Source organism: Rhincodon typus, unplaced genomic scaffold (assembly GCF_021869965.1).
Source record: "Rhincodon typus isolate 14 unplaced genomic scaffold, sRhiTyp1.1 hic_rhity00002662, whole genome shotgun sequence".
Taxonomy (NCBI): domain Eukaryota; kingdom Metazoa; phylum Chordata; class Chondrichthyes; order Orectolobiformes; family Rhincodontidae; genus Rhincodon; species Rhincodon typus.
Genome location: NW_025968300.1, coordinates 703 through 25000, shown reverse-complemented (window position 1 = coordinate 25000; position 24298 = coordinate 703). Strand labels below are relative to the sequence as shown.

Here is a 24298-nt window from a genome sequence, read left to right as displayed (position 1 = left end):
ATTCAGTATCATTCTTTTGCTTTACAATGCTACTGTGAAATACCTTGGGATGTTCCATTACATTAAAAAGTTGTTGTTAAACAAGTTACTGCTATGGTTACTACCTGGCAGTGTGCATCAGGCCAAATGGCCTCCTTTCATGTTGAACATTTCTAAAATTATATGGTGGCAGCTGATTGCTTTGTCGCTTTCAAAATGAAGCATGAGTAAATTAGTTTGTATTTGTAATAGTCAGAAGAGGGCCTGAACTTTTATTTGTCATCTATTATTAGATTATAATCTATGTTCTTACCTTCTCCTCCTTGCGTGGAATTCTCACTCTGTTCTTCATTGTGAAAGCTGGGGATTTAGGCATGGTTATGGGTAGCAGCCTTTTCTCTGGAACTCCCTGCAAGAAAGTATTCATGGGTTGTGAAACAAACCACATGCAATTAAAATTATTTTTGTACAAATGAAATGAATCAACAGGTTAGGAACTTGACGAAATATTGCTTTAGCTCAAAGAACAGCAACCTCCAATCAAAGGGAAGGTGCCCTTGAATGATCCAATTAACCAACTATCATAAAACATCTAAAAATTATAACTTTGGGTAGTTCAGAGCCAGATTTTCCTGCTGTACAGAACCTAGGAATTAATTCTCATATTACAATAAACACTTGAAACTCCCCATTTTCCTTGCAGAGTAAAGAAACAGAAGAAAGCTTACCACTACATCTTCTAGTATCTTAGTAGGACAAGGACGCGAGTGGAAACTGTGATCCTCTGCCTCTTCCGGCTTTCTGTTTTCCTCTCTCTCACGGATGCGCTTCTCTATCTCCAGATCAAAACCAATAGCTTTTGTTGGTTCCTTAACTTGTGGCTTCTTTGGAAGAATGGGGCCTCCCTCGAGAAGTCGGGGATTTACTTCCTGGGCTTTAAATTTGTACCTGTAAAAGCAGGAATCAGGTCTGAATTAATTTCCGGTCCAATCTCTCTCAATAATCACTAATTTGGATCCCTAACATTTCAACATGAAACTGTAATTGGTTACTTAACTTTCACTGAATATCCAAGGAGAAAAGTCCAAATGGACCGGTGTTCTCTATGTTCCCTCTAACCATCTACTCAAGGCCTCAACTCTGAAGCCTGATCAGCAAAATGTTAGAGGAGTGGTCAACAGTGCAATCAAGCTGCACTTACTTGGCAATGACCTGCTAAAATGATGCCCAATTCAAGTTCCATCAGGGGCACCCAGTTCCTGGCTTCATGTTTGTCCAAGGCTACAATTATCCGAGTGAGAGGGAATACCTTAGATATTAAAGCAGCATTTATCACATCAAGCAAACTGCATTCAGTGGGAATCTGGGTGGGGGTGGGGCACAACCCTTCAGTTGTTGGAGTCAAATTAAGGACAAAGGAAGATGGTTATGTTTGTTGACTATCAATTGTCTCAGATCCAGGACAACATTGCACATTGTTGCCTTGGACTCAAGCATGTTGAGCTGCAACAGTGACCTTACCTCAAATCGTGAGGTCACAAGTGGACATGTTCACTGACAGGAACAGGAGTAGACCATTCTGCTCAAGCCTCAACGGAGATCATGGCTGATCTGTGGACTAACTTCATACCTCAGAAATTTTTGTTAAGTAAGCTCAGATTTAAAATTAACTGATGAATACACAACATTCAGCATCTTTTATGACTCCTTATATACAGCAACAGTCCGTTTCCATACGTACCAAAACCTGATCTAATTATTAGGTTATTATCTAATAATTGGCATTAAAAACGAGCCATTGCCTGGCAATCTCCAATGTGAGATTTTAACCATTCCTCCTTGACATGACCATCACTGGATCTAACACTATGCAGGAATAATTAACCAATCTTAGAGCCAAGCAAATAGACTTTGATTGCTTTCCCATGACCAGAGATTGGCAGTCTCCATAACCCTTCTTTATGCTCCTCTAAGATTCAGCACTTGTATTCCTTTTGTCTACATAAAACAGGATCCTGTGTTAATGCATAAAGCTCCTAGTATGTGTGAATGTGAACCCAACTGATAACATTTAGTTGGTTTCAGTGTAATTCTTAGCAAATATGATATTAACATACAGGATCCTGTTCTATGTATGCAAAGGATTTGCACATACCGTGCAGCATTTTAATCTAAGAAACAATAGGGCTTTGGAGACAGCTAAACTCTGCTGGCAATGCCCTTAACAGTCCGCTTGGTCAGAGAAGGAAGATTGACGGTTGCTTGTTTTATTTTATGCTATTTAAATTTGTGTCCCTTTTTCTTGCATCTTAGGCCTGATGCATGTAAAACAAAGGGGCTTCAACCTTATTTAGTTTAGTGGATGTAGTTTTTAAAAAAATACAAACTAAACTGGAAGAGCGACATTATTCCATATTCCAGCAGGACTGATACCAGGACTTAGAAAGCTAACTGGCTGATTCCACAGTTCTACAAGCTCAAAAGCCTGAACAGCCATTTGTAGCTTCAGTCAGGGCTATCCACATACAAGGATGGACTTTACATAGATCTAAGAAAGCCAGCGAGAGATTGACAAAATTCAAGTGGACATTCATAGCACACGGAAATAAGTAACAAAAAGAATGGACTCCACCCTACATTCAAACAAATCAGACCAGAGGTGTGTAACTTAACAATTTCAGGATCCAACAGTTCCAATATTGCAATTTACAAACTAAATCTTCACACATATTCCAGTGATCAACCTTGAAAGAGAAAATCCTAATTGCAAATCTGACAAAATACTTGTCAAGTGGAAACTTGGTGCACCAGCTCTAAAATATTGAAAAACGTAGGGAAACATTCTAGGCTTTTGAAACCACACACTTACGACTGTAGTTTCTCCAGTTCTTCAGCTTCTATTTCAGCTGTACTCTTGCAAGTTGTTGGCCGAGCACGGGTCTTAGTTGCCAGCATGGGAGTATGTGGTCTAGTTAGCTTGGTCTTTTCAGAGACCTTGCAATGACCTTGGGAGAGAATACAATAAATCTTCATCTTGCAAATCAGTGACTTTGTGCAACCTTGATTAGATTTTAAAATCAATAAATGTTTTTAATTCTGGTCCTCAAATGTAGCAATCTTCAAGTAATCAGGAAAACTAGTAATACTAGATTGGTTTGACTATATGCGTGGTTTGAAGTTTGGTGGGGGGGTGATCTCAGATCTCAAACTCGAACAGAACTAGACAGGGTAAATGCAGGATGGATGTTCTCAATAACAGGGGGACTCCAGGACCAAGGGTCACACAGTCTGACGATACGGTGTAGACCATTTAGGACTGATAGGAGGAGAAATTTTTTCACTGAGGGAGAGCATGAGCGGTGTACCTGTGGAATTCTCTACTCCAGAAATTGGTTGAAACCAAATATTGAATTGTTCCAACAAGTAGTTAGATCCAGTCCTTAGGATAGAGGGATGACAGGGTATTAGGACAGAAAAAAAGGAACACAAGATCCTGAGAACTTGACCAGGTGGATGAAGAAAGGATGTTTCCTCTTAGGGGAGCATCTAGAACTAGGAGTCATTGTTTAAAATAAAGCTGGCAACCATTTAAGACAATGGAGTATCTGTGCAGGCAAGGTAAATTGGTCACGTTAAATTACCCCATATTGTTCAAGGACGTGTAGGTTAGGTGAATTAGCCATGGCAAACAGGGTTATGGGGATAGGGACAGGGGTGTGGGACTGGGTGGAATGTTCTTCGGAGAGTTGAAGTGAAGTGGATGGGCCAAATGGCCTGCTTCCACACTGTAGAGATTCTATGATCTTCAAAAAGGCAGTGGATGCAGAATTTAAGTTTCTTTTTAAGGCAGAGGTAGATAGTTTCTTGATTATTAAGGAGATGTAAAGCTAAAATTGGGAGTACACAGGAATGTAGAGTTGCGATTCAAATCAGATCAGTTAGGATCTTACTGAATGGCAGAGCAGGCTTGACGGGCCAAGTGGCTAACTCTTTCTCTTTATTCATATGCTGCAGTTGGAGACTCAAAAAAGGTTCAGAGGAAGGCCAATATCTAGTGTAAAATATGTCACATTAGACTCAGCTGTCTCTTTTTTTTTAAACAAAATAATCAACAATATGGATTTGAGGCAATGTGGTTATTAAAATGAAGGAGTTAGCTACTGCGTATGTGAACAAAGTATATTAAGCAAGCAGCTTAGGGTCAGTGAGTAGATATGTCCGGTTAGACAAACTTAAATCTAGGCTAGATATTTGAAGGTCTTTTCCCTTAAACATCTTTTGAATAAGATCCCAGTTTGTGCAAGTCTGCACTTGCAGCAAACACTAAGAAAATTCAAAACTCCTGAAAAGCAGCAAATACTGTTCTATAGGAAAAGCTTGCCAGGATGCATCTTGGTCACCCTTTATCAAGGGCTTGATCTGATAACATGGGGCAGTTATGATGTTCATTTGCAACATGGCTGAGTGAGGCCAACTGATCTTTGTCCCTTTCTAGGTTAGTCATAGATTCATACAGCATGGAAACAAACCCATCAGTCGAACTCACCCAACCTAGTCCCATTTGCCAGCATTTCTATTCCCATTCATATACCATTCAAATGTTGTATTTGTACCCATCTCCACCATTTCATGTAGCAGCTCATCCCATACACGCATCACCAGCTGTGTGAAAAGTTTGGTTTCCCTCAGGTCCCTTTCAAACTTTTCGTCTCACCTTAAAACCTATGCCTTCTAGTTCTGGACTCCCCCACCCAAGGAAAAAGACCATTGCTATTCAGCCTATCCATACCCCTCATGATTCTACAAGATCACCCTTCAGCATCCACCTCTCCAAGGAAAAAAGCCACAGTCTATTCAGACTCTCCCTATAACTCAAACCCTCCAGTCCCTGCAACGTAGTTTTAAATCAGGAATGTGTGTGCAGTGCACACAATCTAAGTTTCAAATATTCAAAGCAGACCTGGGCTGTTTGTCAACTTCAGCGTCAGTGCCAAAGACAATACATTTGTAGTTTACACTAGATTTCAAATATAGCTAACATGACCCAGCTGGCCAGTTGGTGGGAACTTAGAATGCTTTGCAAAAGGAGTAGCTGAGGCAGAGTCCACTGGTACAAGAAAAATTGCATAAATATCTGAACAGAAAAGGATATGGAATGCAGGAGTGAGCAGATTAGCTATGGTTTGTTCCAATGAAAACAAGTTACCATACATGAATAAAGTTTAAATGGCTCCATATTGATACAGTCTAGACACAAACTCGGTCATGTTCAAACCTCTGGACCATACAGGTTCCTCAGACAGACAGAGTCAGAAAGGGAACAGGAATGAAAAAGGGATTGGGTTCGGTCAACCAGTCATTCCACAGTGGAAATTCCATTGAATTTCTCTTATTTAGGAGCTGATAGATGTCTGTTAACTGAGTACTTAGATAGTTGGAATTTTCAGATGGGCAGGAAACAAGGAATTATTGGAGAGGTCTGTTTTAATTTCTGACAATGACATGTTGAGAGTATGCAACATTCCACAGTACAGTTTTACATTAGACATGAAAATATCACTTGCAACTTCAACAGTAACACTCCCTGTACTACATATTTCAATCAGCAGGTAACATTACAGGCTTCTCTGTGCAACATGGATGGGTTGTGCCATTACACGGCTGGGACCAGTAACCACAAGGAGATTTAGAACACGTAGGAAGACAAACTAATTTAGCAGAGGGAGAGGCATCAAGATGGAGCACGAAAGGAGAAAAAGCATTTGGGAGGTCTGGTAAAGACAAGTAGAATAAATAGTTTGAAAACAGGTGGACTCTTGGGGATAAATGCATGGCAGTTTACAGTGTGCAGAATGACTAAAGCAACTCACGAAGGACGCTGGCAGTTTTGTGGTTTTCCTTTCCAGGACTAGGCAAGAAAGTATTAAAAGAGAACTTCAACACCAGTTTGTGTGTTAAGCTATGGACTAGAATGTGTCTAGTATTCTGTGGAAGTCAAGGTTTTAGAACAGCCAATAAACACCCCTGCACGGGAGGTAAATAATGGATGACTTCTTTCTCAAAAGTATTGTAAATCAATCGAAAAAAAAAAATCAGGAACTTTAGTTAGCCTACCAAACAAAGGATTTTGAAAATTGACTATTCAACTGCAAAAATCAACACTAACAGTGCAATCTAACAATGACCACAACATTGAACTTTTCATGAAGATCAGCTAAAGCATACAACTTTTACTTTTAGGACACAACTCATTTCTAATTACATGTGTTGTGCTAGTACTTCTTTTTGCATTTCAATTTTGCAATTCAAAAAATCCTGGCTATGCGTTCTTTAAAAATGGAGCCAAATTCCATTTGGTCTGGAAGAAAAAGGGATCCTTGAAATTAACTTAAATAAACTCCCAGAGGGAGTGGTTGAATAAAAAAAGTGGAGCCAGGATATTAAGAGTTTGGGGTTATCCAGTCTGGAAAATTGCCCAGAATCTGAGCATAACTAGTACAAGGTAGTAATGTCAGAATACGAGGAGACCAAAAGCAATGCATCAAAAGCCCTTAAAATCAGTTTGGAATTATTCTTAATAGTTGATACTGAAGCAGGGCATTTAACGGAGCAGGTCCATACAGGCATTTATTCTCTACTTGAGCACCCTCCTTTCCAAGTCCCTCTCAACCTCAGTTTCCCACACAGTTGTATAGCTTCCTCTTAAAATACAGCTATCATGGTCTCCTCAACATTCAGATAGGAAGTTTCACACACACAATTTCAGAGTGCAAAAGTTTCTTCTAAATTTCCCCATTGGGTGTATTGGAGATTATTTACATTGATAGCCTCTAGTTACGCTCTTCCCCACAAGACTGCATCCACTCCACCAAAATTTTATATTGTTTTGAAAACACCTGTTTGGTCACTCCCGAGTGGTGCTTAGTCCAATTTTCTTTCCTGCTGCACAGTCATTCAAGGTCTGTGCATAGCAGTGACTTCCAATCATGGATCCTTGGAGCGGCTGAATGCCCAGAGAAGGGAAGTAGATCCTTCCATTATATGTATAACCCTACATTTCAGGCACTGTCCATACAATGCTTCTATATATCCTCACTAGTGCCTCAATATTCTTTAGATACTATATGCCATTGTTATTAAAATGGGAGGTCTAACCAAGATTAAATACAAATTTTCCAATGTCTTCCCTTCTTTCCAATTCCCCTTCTCAACAAACAAAGCATTAGTGCTTGGTTAGCTCTGTTATGGTCTTGCCCAACTGTTAGTGATCAATGCATTTGCACTTTTGAGATCTTTGTTCCTCTACTTCACCTACATTGACACCTTGCAAGTGACAAAACAACAAATGCACAATTTCTTTAGGGTAGACCAATTATTGCCCACTCTGCCAAGTTTATAAACAAACAAAAACAAACAAACATATCCACAATTTGTTGTAGCCTTCTTCAGTATTAACCATCACCCACTCACTTCATCCATTGGGTGCCATCCATAAATTATGTCTCTGAATCCAAAATTTATGTACAAGATATTAAATAGTCAATTATGAGTGGCAGTGTTTCCAGTGTGGACCCTTGTAGGACATGCATCCTGACTTCAGCTACACTGTATAATTACCTATTACTCCCACTGTTTTTCAACTCAAAAGGCAGCTAGCAATCCATTCTCCATGTTCCTGGACCTCATTCATTAGTATATTACAGGGTAAAATATCGATGCTTTTTAACAATGCAGATAAATTATTTCTAATGCATTATCACTGTCTACTGTTCTCAGTCACCTCAAAAAAAAAGTCAAAGTTGTGCTGTTAAATCTGAAGTACAAGGAAAACTGTTCTACTAGAAGCTAATGTGCTCTTTTAGTACAATCACCCAATACAGGAGGTGATCTTGTTGAGAATTAAATTCTAAGCTAGATGATCTACCAAACATGGTTGAAAGAATCTGGAAAAAACAAGGATATGTGGCAGTTAGGCACATTAATCTTTAAAGGCAAAATTGGTTATTTTAGGATTTAGTCACCTGTTTAAAATTAGGGGAAATTTCAGATTACCTTCTTCTACCTGATGACTGCTCCTCAGCTGGTATCGCGATGGTGTGCGACACTGAAATGCTTCCACCTGCTGTGCCAGAGAAACATATTCTTGGTTGTTTGTAGCCTCATGCTTTCTTTTGTTCCCACATGACAGGTTGAAAGGCTTTGGTACCGTAGCTCCTTTGTGTCCACGCATCTGTACAGCAAGTGGTCAGGATGAATGAAAGCAGATAGTACATATTGCAAATTAATATATAATCGACATGGTTAGCTGCCAACACTTCAAACCGGTTCAATTCTGGGTCAAAACTAAAAAAAGGGGGAAAAAGAGGCTTGTACTTAATAGCACCATTCACAATCACAAATAATTCCCATGCATTTTACAACCAAACAGCACTTTTTTTACTATTGCAATATAGGAAAAACTAATTTGCACATAGCAAGCTTCAAAACAGCAACGTCAAAAATGAACAAAACATCATTCAATGGGATGTCAACCAAGAGATAAATATTGGCCAGGGCACAGGATAACTCATGGCTCTTCAAAATATTGCCACTTGAGGGAATGGAAAGGGCATTTGGTTAAATCAACTCATCTAAATGATGGCACCTCAATGCAGTACAAAGTGAGTGCTGTGCTGTCTGAAGTGTCAACTTTGGTTTTCATATTAGGAGGTCCAGAGTGGCACTTGTGCACAATATTCAGGTTCACGTGAGTGCTACTAACTGAGCCACAGTTGGCAGCAGATGGTGTTAACTTATAGAACTGAATGGACCAAGACCAATCCGAAAGTCAGCCAAAACATTTAAGAACTAGAACTTTCCCAAGTTATGATTAGTACTTTGGCATTGCCTCTGTACTTCCAAGGCACAACATTAGAGCACCAAAACAAAAAAAAGCAGCAGCACAATGCAGGACTTAACAGACAAATGAATGTTGTTATCTGCATAAAATCAGCCAATAAGAGATATATCAACTTGACCGATAGTTCCCTAGCCCAGCAAACTCCATGATCGCAGCACAAAAAGGCAACTGGAAAATGGTTGTCATTTCATTGCACAGGAGGTGACCATTTTGTACATCAAGCCTAAGGTGGCTGTCCTTGGAGCTTCTCGTCAATCCCACCCTCCCACTCGATCCCCATAGCCCTACAAGTTTGTTTCCTTCAAGTCGCCATTGAATTTCCTTGCTCAAATTCAAATTCAGAGATTATTTGTCTCCACCCCAGATCTTCACCACTCGTCACACAAAAGAGTTCTTCCCCACATTTCATCTAGCAACTCTCACCCAAAACCTTAAATCTGAACAGTTCTGTAGTATAGTCATCACATTCATCTAACAGGCAAAAAAAAAAAAACCCCAGTTCAAAAATTACAGACATATCAACAGTGCTTTGACATTTGACTGTGGGGAAAGATGCTTTGTTCCCATTAGGCAGTCTTGTAGTGCAGTGCTAGTGCCCCTACCTCTGGGCCAGTGTGTCTATGCTCAAGTCCCACCTTCCCAAGAGGTGTGTCATAACACATCTGAACAGGTTGTTTTAAAAAATACCTATAATTATACACTTCATTTACATGCCAGATGAAGATTTTTATGTTCTCTTTAATTTTCACAGCCATTCTAGAACAAAGAACAAAGAAAATTACAGCACAGGAACAGGCCCTTTGGCCCTCCAAGCCTGCGCTGATCCAGATCCTCTATCTAAACCTGTCGCTTATTTTCCAAGGATCTGTATCCCTCTACTCCCTGCCCATTCATGTATCTGTCTAGATACATCTTAAACGACGCTATCGTGCCCACCTCTACCACCTCCGCTGGCAACGCATTCCAGGCACCCACCACCCTCTGCGTAAAGAACTTTCCACGCATATCTCCCTTAAACATTTCCCCTCTCACCTTGAAATGGTGACCCCTAGTAATCGAGTCCCCCACTCTGGGAAAAAGCTTCTTGCTATCCACCTTGTCTATACACTTCATGATTTTGTAGACCTCAATCAGGTCCCCCCTTCAACCTCCATCTTTCTAATGTAAATAATCCTAATCTACTGAACCTCTCTTCATAGCTAGCACCCTCCATATCAGGCAATATCCTGGTGAACCTCCTCTGCACCCTCTCCAAAGCATCCACGTCCTTTTGGTAATGTGGCGACCAGAACTGTATGCAGTATTCCAAATGTGGTCGAACCAAAGTCCTATACAACTGTAACATGACCTACCAACTCTTGTACTCGATACCCCATCTGACGAATGAAAGCATACCGTATGCCTTCTTGACCACTCTATCGACCTACATTGCCACCTTCAGGGTACAATGGACCTGAACACCCAGATCTCTGTGCATCAATTTTTCCCAGGGCTTTTCCATTTACCATATAGTTCGCTCTTGAATTGGATCTTCAAAAAAATGCATCATCTCGCATTTGCCTGGATTGAACTCCATCTGCCATTTCTCCGCCCAACTCTCCAAACTATCTATATTCTGCTGCATTCTTCGACAGTCCCCTTCACTATCTGCTACTCCACCAATCTTAGTGTCATCTGCAAACTTGCTAATCAGATCATCTATACCTTCCTCCAGATCATTTATGTATATCACAAAAAACAGTGGTCCCAACACAGATCCCTGTGGAACACCACTGGTCACAGTTCTCCATTTTGAGAAACTCCCTTCCACTACAACTCTGGTTGGGCAACAGGAGACAGTTCTCTATCCATCTAGCTAGTACACCCTGGACCCCATGCAACTTCACTTTCTCCATCAGCCTACCATGGGGAACCTTATCAAACACCTTACTGAAGTCCATGTATGACATCTACAGCCCTTCCCTCATCTATCAACTTTGTCACTTCCTCAAAGAATTCTATCAAGTTGGTAAGACATGACCTTCCCTGCACAAAACCATGCTGCCTATCACTAAAAAGCCCATTTTCTTCTAAATGTAAATAGATCCTATCCCTCAGTATCTTCTCCAGCAGCTTCCCCACCACTGACGTCAGGCTCACTGGTCTATAATTACCTGGATTATCCTTGCTACCCTTCTTAAACAAGGGGACAACATTAGCAATTCTCCAGTCCTCCGGGACCTCACCCGTGCTCAAGGATGCTGCAAAAATATCTGTTAAGGCCCCAGCTATTTCCTCTCTCCCTTCCCTCAGTAGCCTGGAATAGATCCCAATGGGACCTGGGGACTTGTCCACCCTAATGCCTTTTAGAATAGCCAACACTTCCCCCCCGCCCCCTCCCTTATGCCGACTTGACCTAGAGTAGAGTAATCAAACATCTATCCCTAACCTCAACATCCATCATGTCCCTCTCCTCAGTGAATACCGACGCAAAGTACTCATTGAAGAATCTCACTCATTTTCTCTGACTCCTTGCATAACTTCCCTCCTTTGTCCTGGAGTGGGCCAACCCTTTCTCTAGTTACCCTCTTGCTCCTCATGTACGAATGAAAGGCTTTGGGATTTTCCTTAACCCTGTCTGCTAAAGATATTTCATGACCCTTTTAGCCCTCTTAATTCCTCGTTTCAGATTGGTCCTACTTCTTTCAACATTCTCCAATCCACATTCCCCAGCTCCTGCCGAATTTTGCTACAGTTGGCCTTCCCCCAATTCAGCACTCTTCCTTTAGGACCACTCTCGTCTTTGTCCATCAGTATTCTAAAACTTACAGAATTGTGATCACTATTCCCAAAGTAATCCCCTACTGAAACTTCAACCACCTGGCCGGGCTCATTCCCCAACACCAGGTCCAGTATGGCCCCTTCCCGAGTTGGACTATTTACATACTGCTCTACAAAACCCTCCTGGATGCTTCTTATAAATTCTGCTCCATCTAAACCCCTAACACTAAGTGAATCCCAGTCAATGTTGGGAAAATTAAAAATCTCCCATCACCACCACCCTGTTGCTACTACATCTTTCCATAATCTGTCTACATATTTGTGCCCCTCTCTCACGCTCGCTGTTGGGAGGCTTGTAGTACAGCCCCAACATCGTTACCGCACCCTTCCTATTTCCGAGCTCTGCCCATATTGCCTCACTGCTTGAGCCCTCCATAATGCCCTCCTTCAGCACAGCTGTGATATCCTCATTGACCAGTAATGCAACTCCTCCACCCCTTTTACTTCCCTCTCTATCCTGCCTGAAGCATCTATATCCCAGGATATAGAGTTGCCAATCTTGCCATTCCCTCAACCAAGTCTCAGTAATAGCAATAACATCACACTCCCAGGTACTAATCCAAGTCTTAAGTTCATCTGCCTTACCTACTACACTTCTCACATTAAAACAAATGCACCTCAGACCACCTGTCCCTTTGAGTTCATCATCTGCTCTCTGCCTCCTCTTCCCCTTAGTCACACTGACTTCATTATCTAGTTCCTTACAGGCTTCAGTTACTACCTCCTTACTGTCCACTAACTTCCTCTTTTGGTTCCCATCCCCCTGCCACATTAGTTTAAACCCTCCCCAACAGCATGAGCAAAAGCAGCCCCTAGGACATTGATTCCAGTCCTGCCCAGGTGTCGACTGTCCGCTTTGTAATAATCTGCTCTCATACTTAGAAGGGAATAGAACTGGCCAAGTGTATTTTACATGCAAGGACCATGTGTTTTTATTTTCTGCTTCTAAAAACTATGGGATGAAACCAGAATACAGCAGTTTTAAAAATCATCGTTTGAAAAAGAGTGGCTGCAATTTTGAAAACAAGTAGTCGGACACCCATGCCAGACATTACAAATCAACTGTGAAGAAGCAGTAATCAAAGTTTGACAAAAGGAGCGTACAGATGCATTTTTTTGTTAGCAAGTTGATTGAGCTATGTATCTACAAACCAGTGACCAGTGACCAGTTACCAATGACAGATCTGCTTGTCTACCAACAACTATGCAGCCACAGTTTCTCTTTCCTACAGTAGTGGTTTTATGCTGTGGTTTTTCACTGACAAGTCAGAAGGCTAGGCAAATTTGGGAACTTTGCATACTTTATAAAATTTTCAACTTGTGGCCACTCCAGGAGTACAGGGATTTAAATTTCCAGTGCGCAACCTCAGTCATAACATATACCAAAGAAACATTTGATGCAGTAGGGCTGCGGTGGGTTTCATAAGATGTAAAGATGGCTCCTTCAGGCAAGTCCCAAGCAAGGAATGATAAACACAAGCTTGACATTGATAATGAAAGCCAGATAAATCCATCAAGATTCGAGAATGGTTACTATTAGTAATCTTTAGAGGCACACAAGCCAGAATAATTATGATAACATTGCATCAAGCACCCAACAGTTGGAGTAAAAGCAAAAATGAGACAGAAACATTGCTTGTGGAATGATTTGTCTGCTTATGCATTTAATTTCAATTCAATTAATATTTCCATTTTTAAAACATGCTCAACCACCACTAGGGAAAGAGTGAAACAGAATTAATCCAATACTTTCCACCTACTTTGTGCTACCTGCTCATCATAATACTACGTGCAATCCATAGATCTAGTGGCAATAAACTACTCACAGGAAATTGCTGATGTTTACGTAGTTCACTGGTGAAGTCTACTTCCTTGTATACTCTGTCCACTTGACTTTCATTGTGCATTTTAATGCGTTCATCTGTGTGAAACTTGATATCCATTGGTTTTGTAGGTGGGATGTGTGTTCTTTTCTTGTTCTGACCTGAAAAGGCAAAAATCAAAGCTGGAACTAGTACATTAAACAGTACCCTTCTTGATGGTGTATAGGATACTACATTTAGACAAAAACACAATTTTTTTTAAAACTAAAGGATTTAAGATAAACAATCTTAGGACAACCTAAGCAGTTATTTCATGGGACTAGCAGAAGGTATTGTTACTTGTAGCAAAGCAAAAGTCATTAAATATTCACCCGTGTCTCAGGCTGGTGAGAGTAGGTATTTTATTAATCTGCTACAAGTGTGTATAATAAATTTCATGTTGTTATCCAAATATGCAGTTTGGAGAAAAATCCAAAAAAAAAAAGTCTCACAGGTTATGCACATGAAAACATGCCCAGGTAGCCACACAAAATAATTTAAAAAGGGACCAGACGTGCTTCCATGAATTGAGCAACATTACATGGGATACAGCTGCAGAGAAAGACCACGAGGAACTTAATACTGCAGAAAAAGTGTAATCTTCACAATGCTACAGAATTTGCTTTGAAAATAGTAAATAGCTTTAAAGAGTTGGTAGCGCACATCTGTTCTCAAATTGCCCCATTTGAGGTAGCATATTCAGCTAGTAACAAAGATTATATTGCAACATTTAAACACAGTTGTGCAGCTTTTAAAAAAGCTCCTAAAGATAACTACCATTAACAGCCCAGAAGCTATAGAAGTACTTAATGGCATGTCCTTGCAATGAATATATCAGATTGCAATAAACAAGTGCAAATAATGAGGCTGCAGGATATAGTTGCCATATTGTAAAACGAAACCAAAACAAACTGAAGAGGGGCATCTTTTAACATGCATTAGATTCAGTTTCTGCATTGGCATAAAACTTGAACTTTAGCTTTCTCTAGTGATTCAGTTGATAAAATCAACTAAAGGGTCCGCAAAGCTTCATGGCATGGGGCGTCACGAGTTATGCAGACTCAGAAGGGAAACTAAACTACATAATTTCTCTGTTAGTAAGTGGGAAAGATTGATGCTTGCAATCAACAATCCTGCTATCAAAATTACCTGAAAGACAATTGCGATAACAGTTCACGTTATGCTGAATTACCGCATCTAGCTTGTGCAAAGAGGGAAATACAATTCTCCTTCCAACCTTAGCTTGCTTAGTGTACCTGCACCAGATATGGCCAGTTTCAGTGATTCCTCATTAAGTTTTCTCTGCTCTGCTATTTCTTTCTGAAATTGAGCAATTTTTTCCATCTCCAACTCTTCTGTGCTTTTCCCTTTTGACCCCATGTGTTGCTTCCTCCTGTAGAATAAAAATCGATGAGTCACTATCTATAAAATCTCAGTTGCCAATGTGCTAAGATGTTTTCAAATTATTCCATTTATTAAAATTTTTTTTTTTTTTTTTTTTAATATGGGATCACTGACTCAGTCAGAATTTATTACATATCCCCAATTGGCCTATAGAAGGCCAACATCTTGAAACATTGAAGACTATTGATGGATTTCACCCCAACACTGTTAGGGAGTTCCAGAATTTTGACCCAGCGACAGTCAAGGGTGATTACAGTTCTACGTCAGAATGTTACATGTCTCAAACAGCTTGCAGGTAGTGTTCCCGTCCATCTGCTGCCCATGTCTTTTAAAAGGTGGTGAAGATGTAGGTCTAGAAGATGCTTCCAAAATAAACTTGAGTTTCTGTTATGCATCTTGTTGATGGCACACACTGTTGTCACTAAATATCAGTGAAGGAGAGACCGAATCTTGAAGGTGGTGGAAAGGGTGCCAATCAAATGAGGATAGTGTCAAGCTGGAGTGTTGTTGTAGCTAAACCTATCCAGGCGAATGAGTATTCCATCACGTTTCTGACTTGTGACTTGTAGATGGTCAATGGGCTTTGGGAGTCAGGAGGGGTTACAACTACATAATCAGCATCCAGCCTGAATATATTTGCATAGTACACTCAGTTGCTGTATTGGATAAGTAAAATGGTACATTGACGAGAGAACAGACTAGTGCAGTCACCTAGTGCTTTTTAAGATTTCAGAATACTGAATTGCAATTGAGACATTAGGGATCAAATTTACAATTCACAAAACAAGCGGTATAAGCCAAATGCAAATCTCTCCAGAACTTGCTATAAAACGTCAAGGAAAACACAAAGACCCAAGACATGGAGGTGTATTCTTCAACAATAACACTTACTTGAGAACTGTTGGTGTGCCTGGCAAAGTCAATTTAGTTCGAGTCCGAGATACACTCCCTGGTCTACTCCCAGAGCTCTTCCCAGTCAGAGCCCTATATTTAATACAAAAAGGGAATATTTTAGTTTTTTGATTTATTCCTCTGCAGCAATACAGCTCAAACCAAGTTGTTGTTGGCTAGGTACATCTGTTTTACAGAAACAAGCTTAAAATGGCTATCAAGCAAATTTAGCGAGCTCTTCAACATGACAAACTTTCAGAAAACCAGTAAAGCAGAATAATATTGACAACATCGCAACTCTATTTTGCAGTGGAAATATGGTTGCAATACCAGCCAACACATTAAGTAAACAATGCATACCTCATTTGAAAACTTCCCAGGAAACCTTAAATTTGGCAAAGATTGCCTGTTTCCACAGCATACATCGTAAAAGAACAAGCAGCCACCAATAACTTGAGATTCTATCATTAGGTACATGCAGCATTTTACAACCCCTGCTCAAAGTAGAAAGATACCGACTTGGAAGTTTGCTGTTCTCCCATAACCATTCTAACATTCGTTGCATCATCAGGCACAGAAATATATAAGGGAAAGATGAGAACAACCTTAGTGGTCAAGTAGGAGACCAAACACTCACTCTCCTCCTGCACACCCCCCATCAAACCCATAACCCTTCAAATTCCTTCAAAGAGGAGCAAATTTAAATAAAGCAGCTCACAGTTTGGCTTTTTTGTTCACCGGAGGCTCTGAAGATTCCAGTTCCTTAGAGATTCTTGCATCTCTAATTTTGCCCAATTGTTTTCTTAATTGTTCAGATGTTCGTCGGGTCGATCTGGTGAAAATTGAAATTTTAAACAAGTTAGGACCTACAAAAGGTAGTAGAATGCTACAATTAAAAGTCACTGTCATGTCAGTACTTAGGCATTTCAACACATTGCCCGGGTTTGAAGGACCAGTAATTTCTCATTGGTTTGTTTCTAAACGCTTGCATTCATTCCCATGTATTGTGTACTTGCAATCAGAAAATATTCAAGCTGCACGGAAAGTCACTTGTCATTAAACAAATTTCATACCCAATCTTTTATTAGACACCAAAATTGGAGGTGTAGTGACAGTAAAGAAGGTTACCTCAGTACAACAGGATCTTGATCAGATGGGTCAATGGTCCGAGGAGTGGCAGATGAGAGTTTAATTTAGATAAACATGAGCTGCTGCATTTTGCAAACGCAAATCAGGACAGGATTTATATACTTCACGGTAAGGTCCTGGGGAGTGTTGCCGAACAAAGATCTTGAAATGCAGGTTCGTAGTTCCTTAGAAGTGGAGTTCCAGGTAGACAGGATAGTGATGGCAGCATTTGGCTTTATTGGTCAGTGCATTGAGTATAGGAGTTGGGAGGTCAGGTTGCAGCTGTACAGGATGTTGATTAGGCCACTTTTGGAATATTACATGCAATTCTGGTCTCCTTGCTATAGGAAGAATGTTGTGAAACTTGAAAGTATTCAAAAAAGATTTAGAAGGATTTTGCCGGCTTTGAGCTATAGAGAGGCTGAATAGACCGGGGCTATTTTCCCTGGAGGGTTGGAGGTTGAGGGGTGATCTTGTAAACCTTATAGAGATTTATAAAATCATGAGGGGCATGGACAGGGTGAATAGACAAGGTCTTTTCCCCAGGGTGCAGGGAGTCAAAAACTAGAGGGCATAGGTTTAAGGGGAGAAGGCAAAGATTTAAAAGGGACCTAAGGGGCAACTTTTTCAATGGTGGTGAGTAAATGGAACAAAGTAACAGAGGAAGTAGCAAAGGTGAGTACAATTATGACATTTAAGACATGTATCGGAATAGGAAAGGTTTAGAGCAATATGGGCCAACTGCAGGCAAATAAGACTAGGCTCCCTTTAGGAAACCTGCTTGGCATGGATGAGTTGGACCAAAGGGTCTGTTTCTGTGCTGCCACTAATGTTGAACAAAAGCATTCACAGCTGTACATCGCCAGTCTCAACTTAGTACCAGAAATCATCACAGCTAAAATGGCACCAACTGTACCTTGCCCCTGCAACCAACAAGCCACAGGTTGTAACCAGGAGCAGTCATACATTTGTACAAATTTATTACTTGCCTCCTTAGTGGCGCTGCTTTGTTAGGAATAGTCTTGTTGGAGTTGTCTTTCCATGCTTCCAAGGTAGTAACCAGATTATGCGGAGGTCTATTAGTAGTATCTTCTAAAAGGTGGTGGGGGGGTGGGGGGGAAGAAAAGCCCCGAACAACAAGGAATTTAGCAAGCATATTTTCAAAAGTTATTTCCCTAAATGAACTGCAGTTCAAACTCAAAAGTATTTCACAGTAATTCAAGACCACACAATTGCATAATTCTAACTATACAACATGATTTAGCTTGCACTGAATCTATAAGTATTCAGCAGTGACTTGGTAGGACCACCCACTAGTGTTAGGAAGTGGAGGTTAATGCAGAAACTAAAACTTAACACTTAAATGCAGTTCTAACAAAGTACTGCATCATCCAAAAGAGACATTAAACCATCTGTTCTCTCAAGTGAAAACAAAAGCTCCCATGGCACTATTTCAGAAACCAGGATTATGGGGAATAGGGTAGGGGGTGGGTCTGGGTGGGATGCTCTTCAGACGGTCAGTGTGGACTCAATGGGCCAAAATGGCCTGTTTCCGCACTGTAGGGATTCTATGACAGGCTTGATTCATCACCCTATCTCTTTCCAGCCAAGTACAAAAACAGAAATTGCTGAAGAAACTCAACAGGTCTGGCAGCATCCGTGGAGAGAAACAATGACCCTTCCTCAGAACAGCATTTAAAATTGTACAATTGAAGCATAACTACATACCTTTCGTCATACATTCAATTCTTTTAAGCTTTCCTAATTACTTGTTACACCTACAAAGTAGCTTTTCGCAACTTGTATACTAGAACACCTGAGTTTTAAAGTTCTACAATCTCTCAACATTTAGAGAACATATTTCTTTTCAACTCTTCCTACCAGAATGAACATTTTCCCAGTGGACAGACTATATCAATTTCAGAAAGGTGTTCGACAAAATTCCACATGGTAGACTGGTTAACAAGGTTAGGTCATACAGAATACAGGGAGAACTGGCCATTTGAATACAAAATTGGCTTGATGGTAGGAGACAGAGGGTGGTGGTAGAGGATTGCTGATCATAGGTCTCATAATTTTGCAGATGACACCAAAAGTGGTGGTGTAGTGGACAGCAAAGGTTATCTCAGAGTACAAATGAACTTTGATCAGATGGGCCAAGTGGCAGATGGCATTTAACCTAAATAAATGTGAGGTGTATATTTTGTTAGGGCAAATCAGGGCAGGATGTATACACTTAATGGTAAAGTTCTAGGGAGTGTTACTGAACAAAGAGACCTTAGAGCGCAAGCTCAGTTCCTTTGCAGGTGGAGTCACAGGCGGATAGTGAAGATGACGTTTGGCACATTTGCCTTTATTCGTAAGTGTATTGCATGTAGGAGCTGAGAGGTCATGTTGCAGCCATACAAAACATTGGTTCAGCCACTTTTGGAATACTGCATTCAATTCTGGTCTGCCTGCTACAAGAAGGATGTCCTAATTTATAGCTATTTCTGAGATCGCTTGCATCCTCTCGAAGACTAAAGCAAAAAGCTTCTTTGAATCATCTGCTACCTCATTTTCCATTTATAAATGCCTAAACTTATTCTGTCATCCCAATGCTGACTCAGTCGAGCTCTTTCCTCATTAAATATCCAATTACTTATTACCCATTTGCATCATAAACTGTCTTTTTATTTTTCTATTTGTAATTGCAGATTGAAAATCAGAAGAAAATGGTTTTAAAACAAGGTTGGCTAGAGGGTTGCTATTGTTTAGAAAGCCAGTAACTTGATACTCATTGCAAGCATCATTTAACAAACTGCTTCTTCAAGCAGTAGTTGAGGTATAGGTGGCAGACGTGCTGGAACTCAAAAAAATGTGAACATATGACAACAAGTTTTTTTCTGAAGAAGGGTCTAGACCCGAAACGTCAGCCTTCCTGCTCCTCTGATGCTGCTTGGCCTGCTGTGTTCATCCAGCTCTACACCTTGTTATCTTACATGACAAGTAGCTGGTTGGCTTGCAGAGTAGTGACCTATTGTTGGTAGGCACCAATAACAATGTGATTGATTCTCAGGTTGCTGAACAGTTTGGGTCGGCGAATGATAAGTCTGTTTGGATAAGCTGTTGCTGGAAGCTGTGACTTTTAAATGAATAAGTTAAAGAGCTTTTATCACTGAACTAGAACCTGTTCCTCCTGCAAATCATTGGAAGCCTCAAGGTGTCTGTGATTTAACAAAAGTGATATGCTAATAGTTCATAATTGTTTACTTGTAGCTAAAGACTAGTTACTTGTAATACACAATTTTTGTTAAATACAGAAACGTGATTCATGCTGTCTCAACCTGGTTTTCAGTCAGGGAAATTGGCAAATGTCTGCATACCTTTTCAAAATTTTTGTGACATCTCTAGGATTAGCAGGGCTTGTTTTCCAGTGTGCTAAGCCAGTGAGGCATTATATTTTGAACTAGCTTTCTCATGTTCCAAATTTTCACCATCATTTATCCCTTCCTCTTTTTTAAAATTAATTATTCTTTCTAATCTTCAAACCTGCCATCCAAACTTGCACAATATGCTTCTTGATGTTTGGTATGATCTTTAATATTTCTCAGATGATGGGTCCTCCTATTAGGATTTCTCTCTCATTGGACAATAGCCTGTGCATTGAAATATTTCCTTAAACATCTGCCATAGCATCTCTACTGATCAATCACAACTGATTTTTCCAGTTCATTTTGGATAGCTTGACTTTCATGTCCTCATACATTGCTTGTTTAAGATTAGAATGCTAATCTTGGATTCACACTGCTATGGTCCAATGATTCTATTTACCTGGAGGAAAAATGAATATTACAGCAAAGAAGCCATTCAGTCCATCGTGTCCCAGCCAGTTGAATAAACTAGCCATCTATTCTAATTCCACTTTCTAGCAATTGACCTTGCATGTTACAGCACTTCAAGTGTAGATCAAAATTCCTTTTTAATGAGTTGAAGGCTTCCAACTTAACCATCAAACTGATCAACGAATTCTCTACACCCGCCACCCTCTGGTGAAATTTCTTCTCTTCATGTCCTCTCTAATCCTGGTCTTAAATCTGCTCTGCTTGGTAACTGACCTCTCCACTAAGGGAAGGAACTTTTTCCCTGTCCACTATATCCAACCCTCTCTATTTTGTTGACCTCCAGCTGATGTACCAAAGGAAAACAACCCATTCCTATGTAATCTATCCTCAATTACAATTTAAGCTTTGGCAACATTCTTTTAACTTCTGTAGACAGACTATAGAAGAAATGCATGTCCTTTTATAATGCAGTGACCAGAACTGTACACAAGGCTCTAGCTGCAGCCTAAGCAGTATCTTATGCAGTTCCAGCAATACGTTCGTGCTCTCATCTTCCTCAGTCACTCCTCAAATGACAAGCCCATCACGCTCAGGATAAGTCTTGCAAACCTTCTCTGGACACCCTCCCACATCAGCACATCCTTCCTTAAAGAAGGGGCGCACAGTGCTCCAAATGCAGTCCGACCAGAGCCTTATACAGACTTGGCAGTACACCCTGCTCTCGTATTCTAGCCTTCTTGAAATCAATGCATTTGTGTTCCTAAATACCAACTGAATCTGGATGTTAGCATGAACAGAATCCTGAACTAGGATTCCCAAATCCCTTTGTGCTTCAGATTTCCAAAGTTTTTTCCCCATTGACATCTACACCTCTATTCTTCCTATCAAAATGCATAAACTCACACTTTCCTACATTATATTCCAATTGCCACTTGTTTGCCCACTCTCCTAACTTGTTCCAAGTCCTTCAGTCTAATTGGATAGGTAAGGATTAATCCAGGATAGTCAGCATGAGTTTGTCAAGGGAAGATCATGTCTGACAGGTTTGATGGAGTCTACAGGAGGTGACTAAATGTATGGATGGGGGTAATGCAGGGAATGTAATCTACATGAATGTCAGTGATGCTTTTGACCAGCGGTTACATGGAAGATAGGTCAAGGTGTTAAGAATCCATGGAAACCACAGGCAAGGCGATTTGGCAAAGGTTTGTGTGACTGGAAGCCTGTGTCCAATGGCGTGCCACATTACAAACAGTAAGGGAGGCATTGAATAGCATACATTTTGATTTAGATATGAATGTAGAACCATCACAACACTTGGGATGCATTCAGATTGTCACATGAAGCACTTTGGTATACAAAGCTGGAAACCCAAGTACTGGAAAATAGTATGAGTAGGTAGATGCTCAATAACCTGCAAGGACACAATGGGCTGAAGACTTTTCCCCATGCTGTAAAATCTGACACTAAGCAGAGATCATGGAGATTTTTTTTAAGATAATAAAGCCACAGGATTCCATTGTTTGAACAAACTAATTCTACTATACAACATACAATCTATTAAAAACAAATCTTATTTCTGTTACATTATATAGTAAATAGACAAACAGTTCACCTACAATAGCAAGTGCAATCAAGAGCAATATCATTGATTTCTCAGCAAATCCTCCCCAGGTGTTAAAGACATATCTCATTAATTTTCACTACAGGTTACAACTCACCTCTGCCAATATGGGCTTGAGACCGCTTTCAAAATCCTATCACATACTGTGCTTGAACAACTGCTCTCATTTACATTGATCACCCTGTTATTTCTTTTGGCTCACATCATTTCTAGAAGCTTTTCCACTACCACAATCAAAGTGACAGACCTGCTGCTGTGCTTATCTTCACAGCTTTTATGGACAGTATAAAGTTTGTAATTCTCCATGTCTCTGGCACCACCTCAATCTATGAAGAACTAAAAAATGGAGCTGAAAACAAAAATTGCTGGAGATCACAGCAGGTCAGGCAGCATCCACAGAGAGAAAGCAAGCTAACGTTTCAAGTCTACATGATTCTTCAGAGCTGAACGGTGATCTCCAGCAATTTGTTTTCAGTCCAGATTCCAGCATCTGCAGTAATTTGCTTCTAGAAAATGAAGCCAGTAACTCCACAATTTAAACTCATTTTCCTCAGTACCCTGGCATACATCTCATGCAGTCATGGTGCCTATCAACCTGAAGTACAGACCCTATCCAATACTACCTCTGTAGCTATTTTAGACACTTCACATGTTTGAAATATCCCATCTCTTGTGTAAGGTACAAGTCACTGCATACAGTGTTGACTGGGGGAAGTTAATTTCGCATAATCCTGTGTGTGATACTAAAAAGAAAAAAATTTAAAAAATCAAATTCTTACGTGTAGATGTACTATCTTCATGGAGTTCACTTGATACAGAGTTTGGTTCATCACAAGAAAGCTCCTGCGAAGTTTTTGTTGAAGCCTGAGTTTGGGTGACAGGAACTCCCGAAGTCATTCCAACTTGCTCAATTTGCTGATCTAGTATAAGAGGAGACAACATAATCAATGTTTTTAAAAAAAACGGGTTTGCATAATTCATACTAAAGCATTTCCAAGGGTCAATCTTTTCTGCAATACCCACATTGGACCAGTGTCTTCATTTCAATGCTCAATACGAACAAAGGGCAGCAGGCAGTGTATCAGTTTGCCTTGAAAACACAGAACAGGAGCAACCTAGAGTGTTTGTTTGGAGGCAGAATCAGACAGGTGCCTACTGCTCAAATTAGATTCTGTACCTCTTCCAATCTAACCAAATGTTCAACATCCTTTAGGAATAAAAGAAGGCCAAATCCTAAGAGAAAATAAAGGAATAAGAAAAAAGATGGACACATGAAAACTCAGAAGAGCGGCTGAAAGCCACATCAAGAGTTCTCCTATCAAAAACAGAAGCAACGGCCAGAGATGTGGCAGTAGCCAGTTACTGGTAGCTCAAATGAAAGTGTACAAGCATCTGAAGAGTCAAAAAGCAGCCTAAATGGATCTCAAGTTAAGCCCTTGAAATTTTTTAAAAATTTGTCAGATGTATCTAGGTACAGTGAAAAGTTTTGCTTTGCGTGCAGTACAGGCAGATCATACCATGCAAAGTGCATTAGGCTGAGTGAGGAATACAATGTTACCGCTGCAGAGAAGGTGCACAAAGAGCAAGATCAACATTAAATTTAAAGAGATTGATAGAAGCTCAACTATTAGCTACAGAACTTGAATACAGAAGTGGGGATATTCAAATCAAAAACAGAATTTCAAGAAACTCTCAGGTCAGGTAGAAGAGGGGTGCGTGTAGTCTGCACAGTTAAACTGAAGATGATACATCATAGAATCCTTACAGTGTAGAACCAGGCCCAACAAGTCCACACCGACTCTCCAAAGAGCATCCCACGCAGATTCACCTGCCTACCCTATTCCTGTAACCCTGTATTTCCCATGGC

General features: G+C 40.3%; 1 protein-coding gene across 1 annotated transcript; it reads right to left on the bottom strand.

Annotated features, from left to right (window-relative positions):
- Positions 1-280: 280 nt before the first annotated feature.
- Positions 281-23377, bottom strand: LOC109933360 (TPX2 microtubule nucleation factor). Its single transcript, XM_048593320.1, has 10 exons — positions 23211-23377; positions 17973-18075; positions 16574-16687; positions 15856-15948; positions 14817-14953; positions 13525-13682; positions 8032-8209; positions 2849-2984; positions 708-927; positions 281-388 (listed from the first exon to the last, which is right to left on the bottom strand). Exons 1-10 carry the CDS (start codon positions 23371-23373, stop codon positions 281-283), a joined length of 1410 nt encoding a protein of 469 aa, XP_048449277.1. The 5' UTR covers positions 23374-23377.
- Positions 23378-24298: the final 921 nt, after the last annotated feature.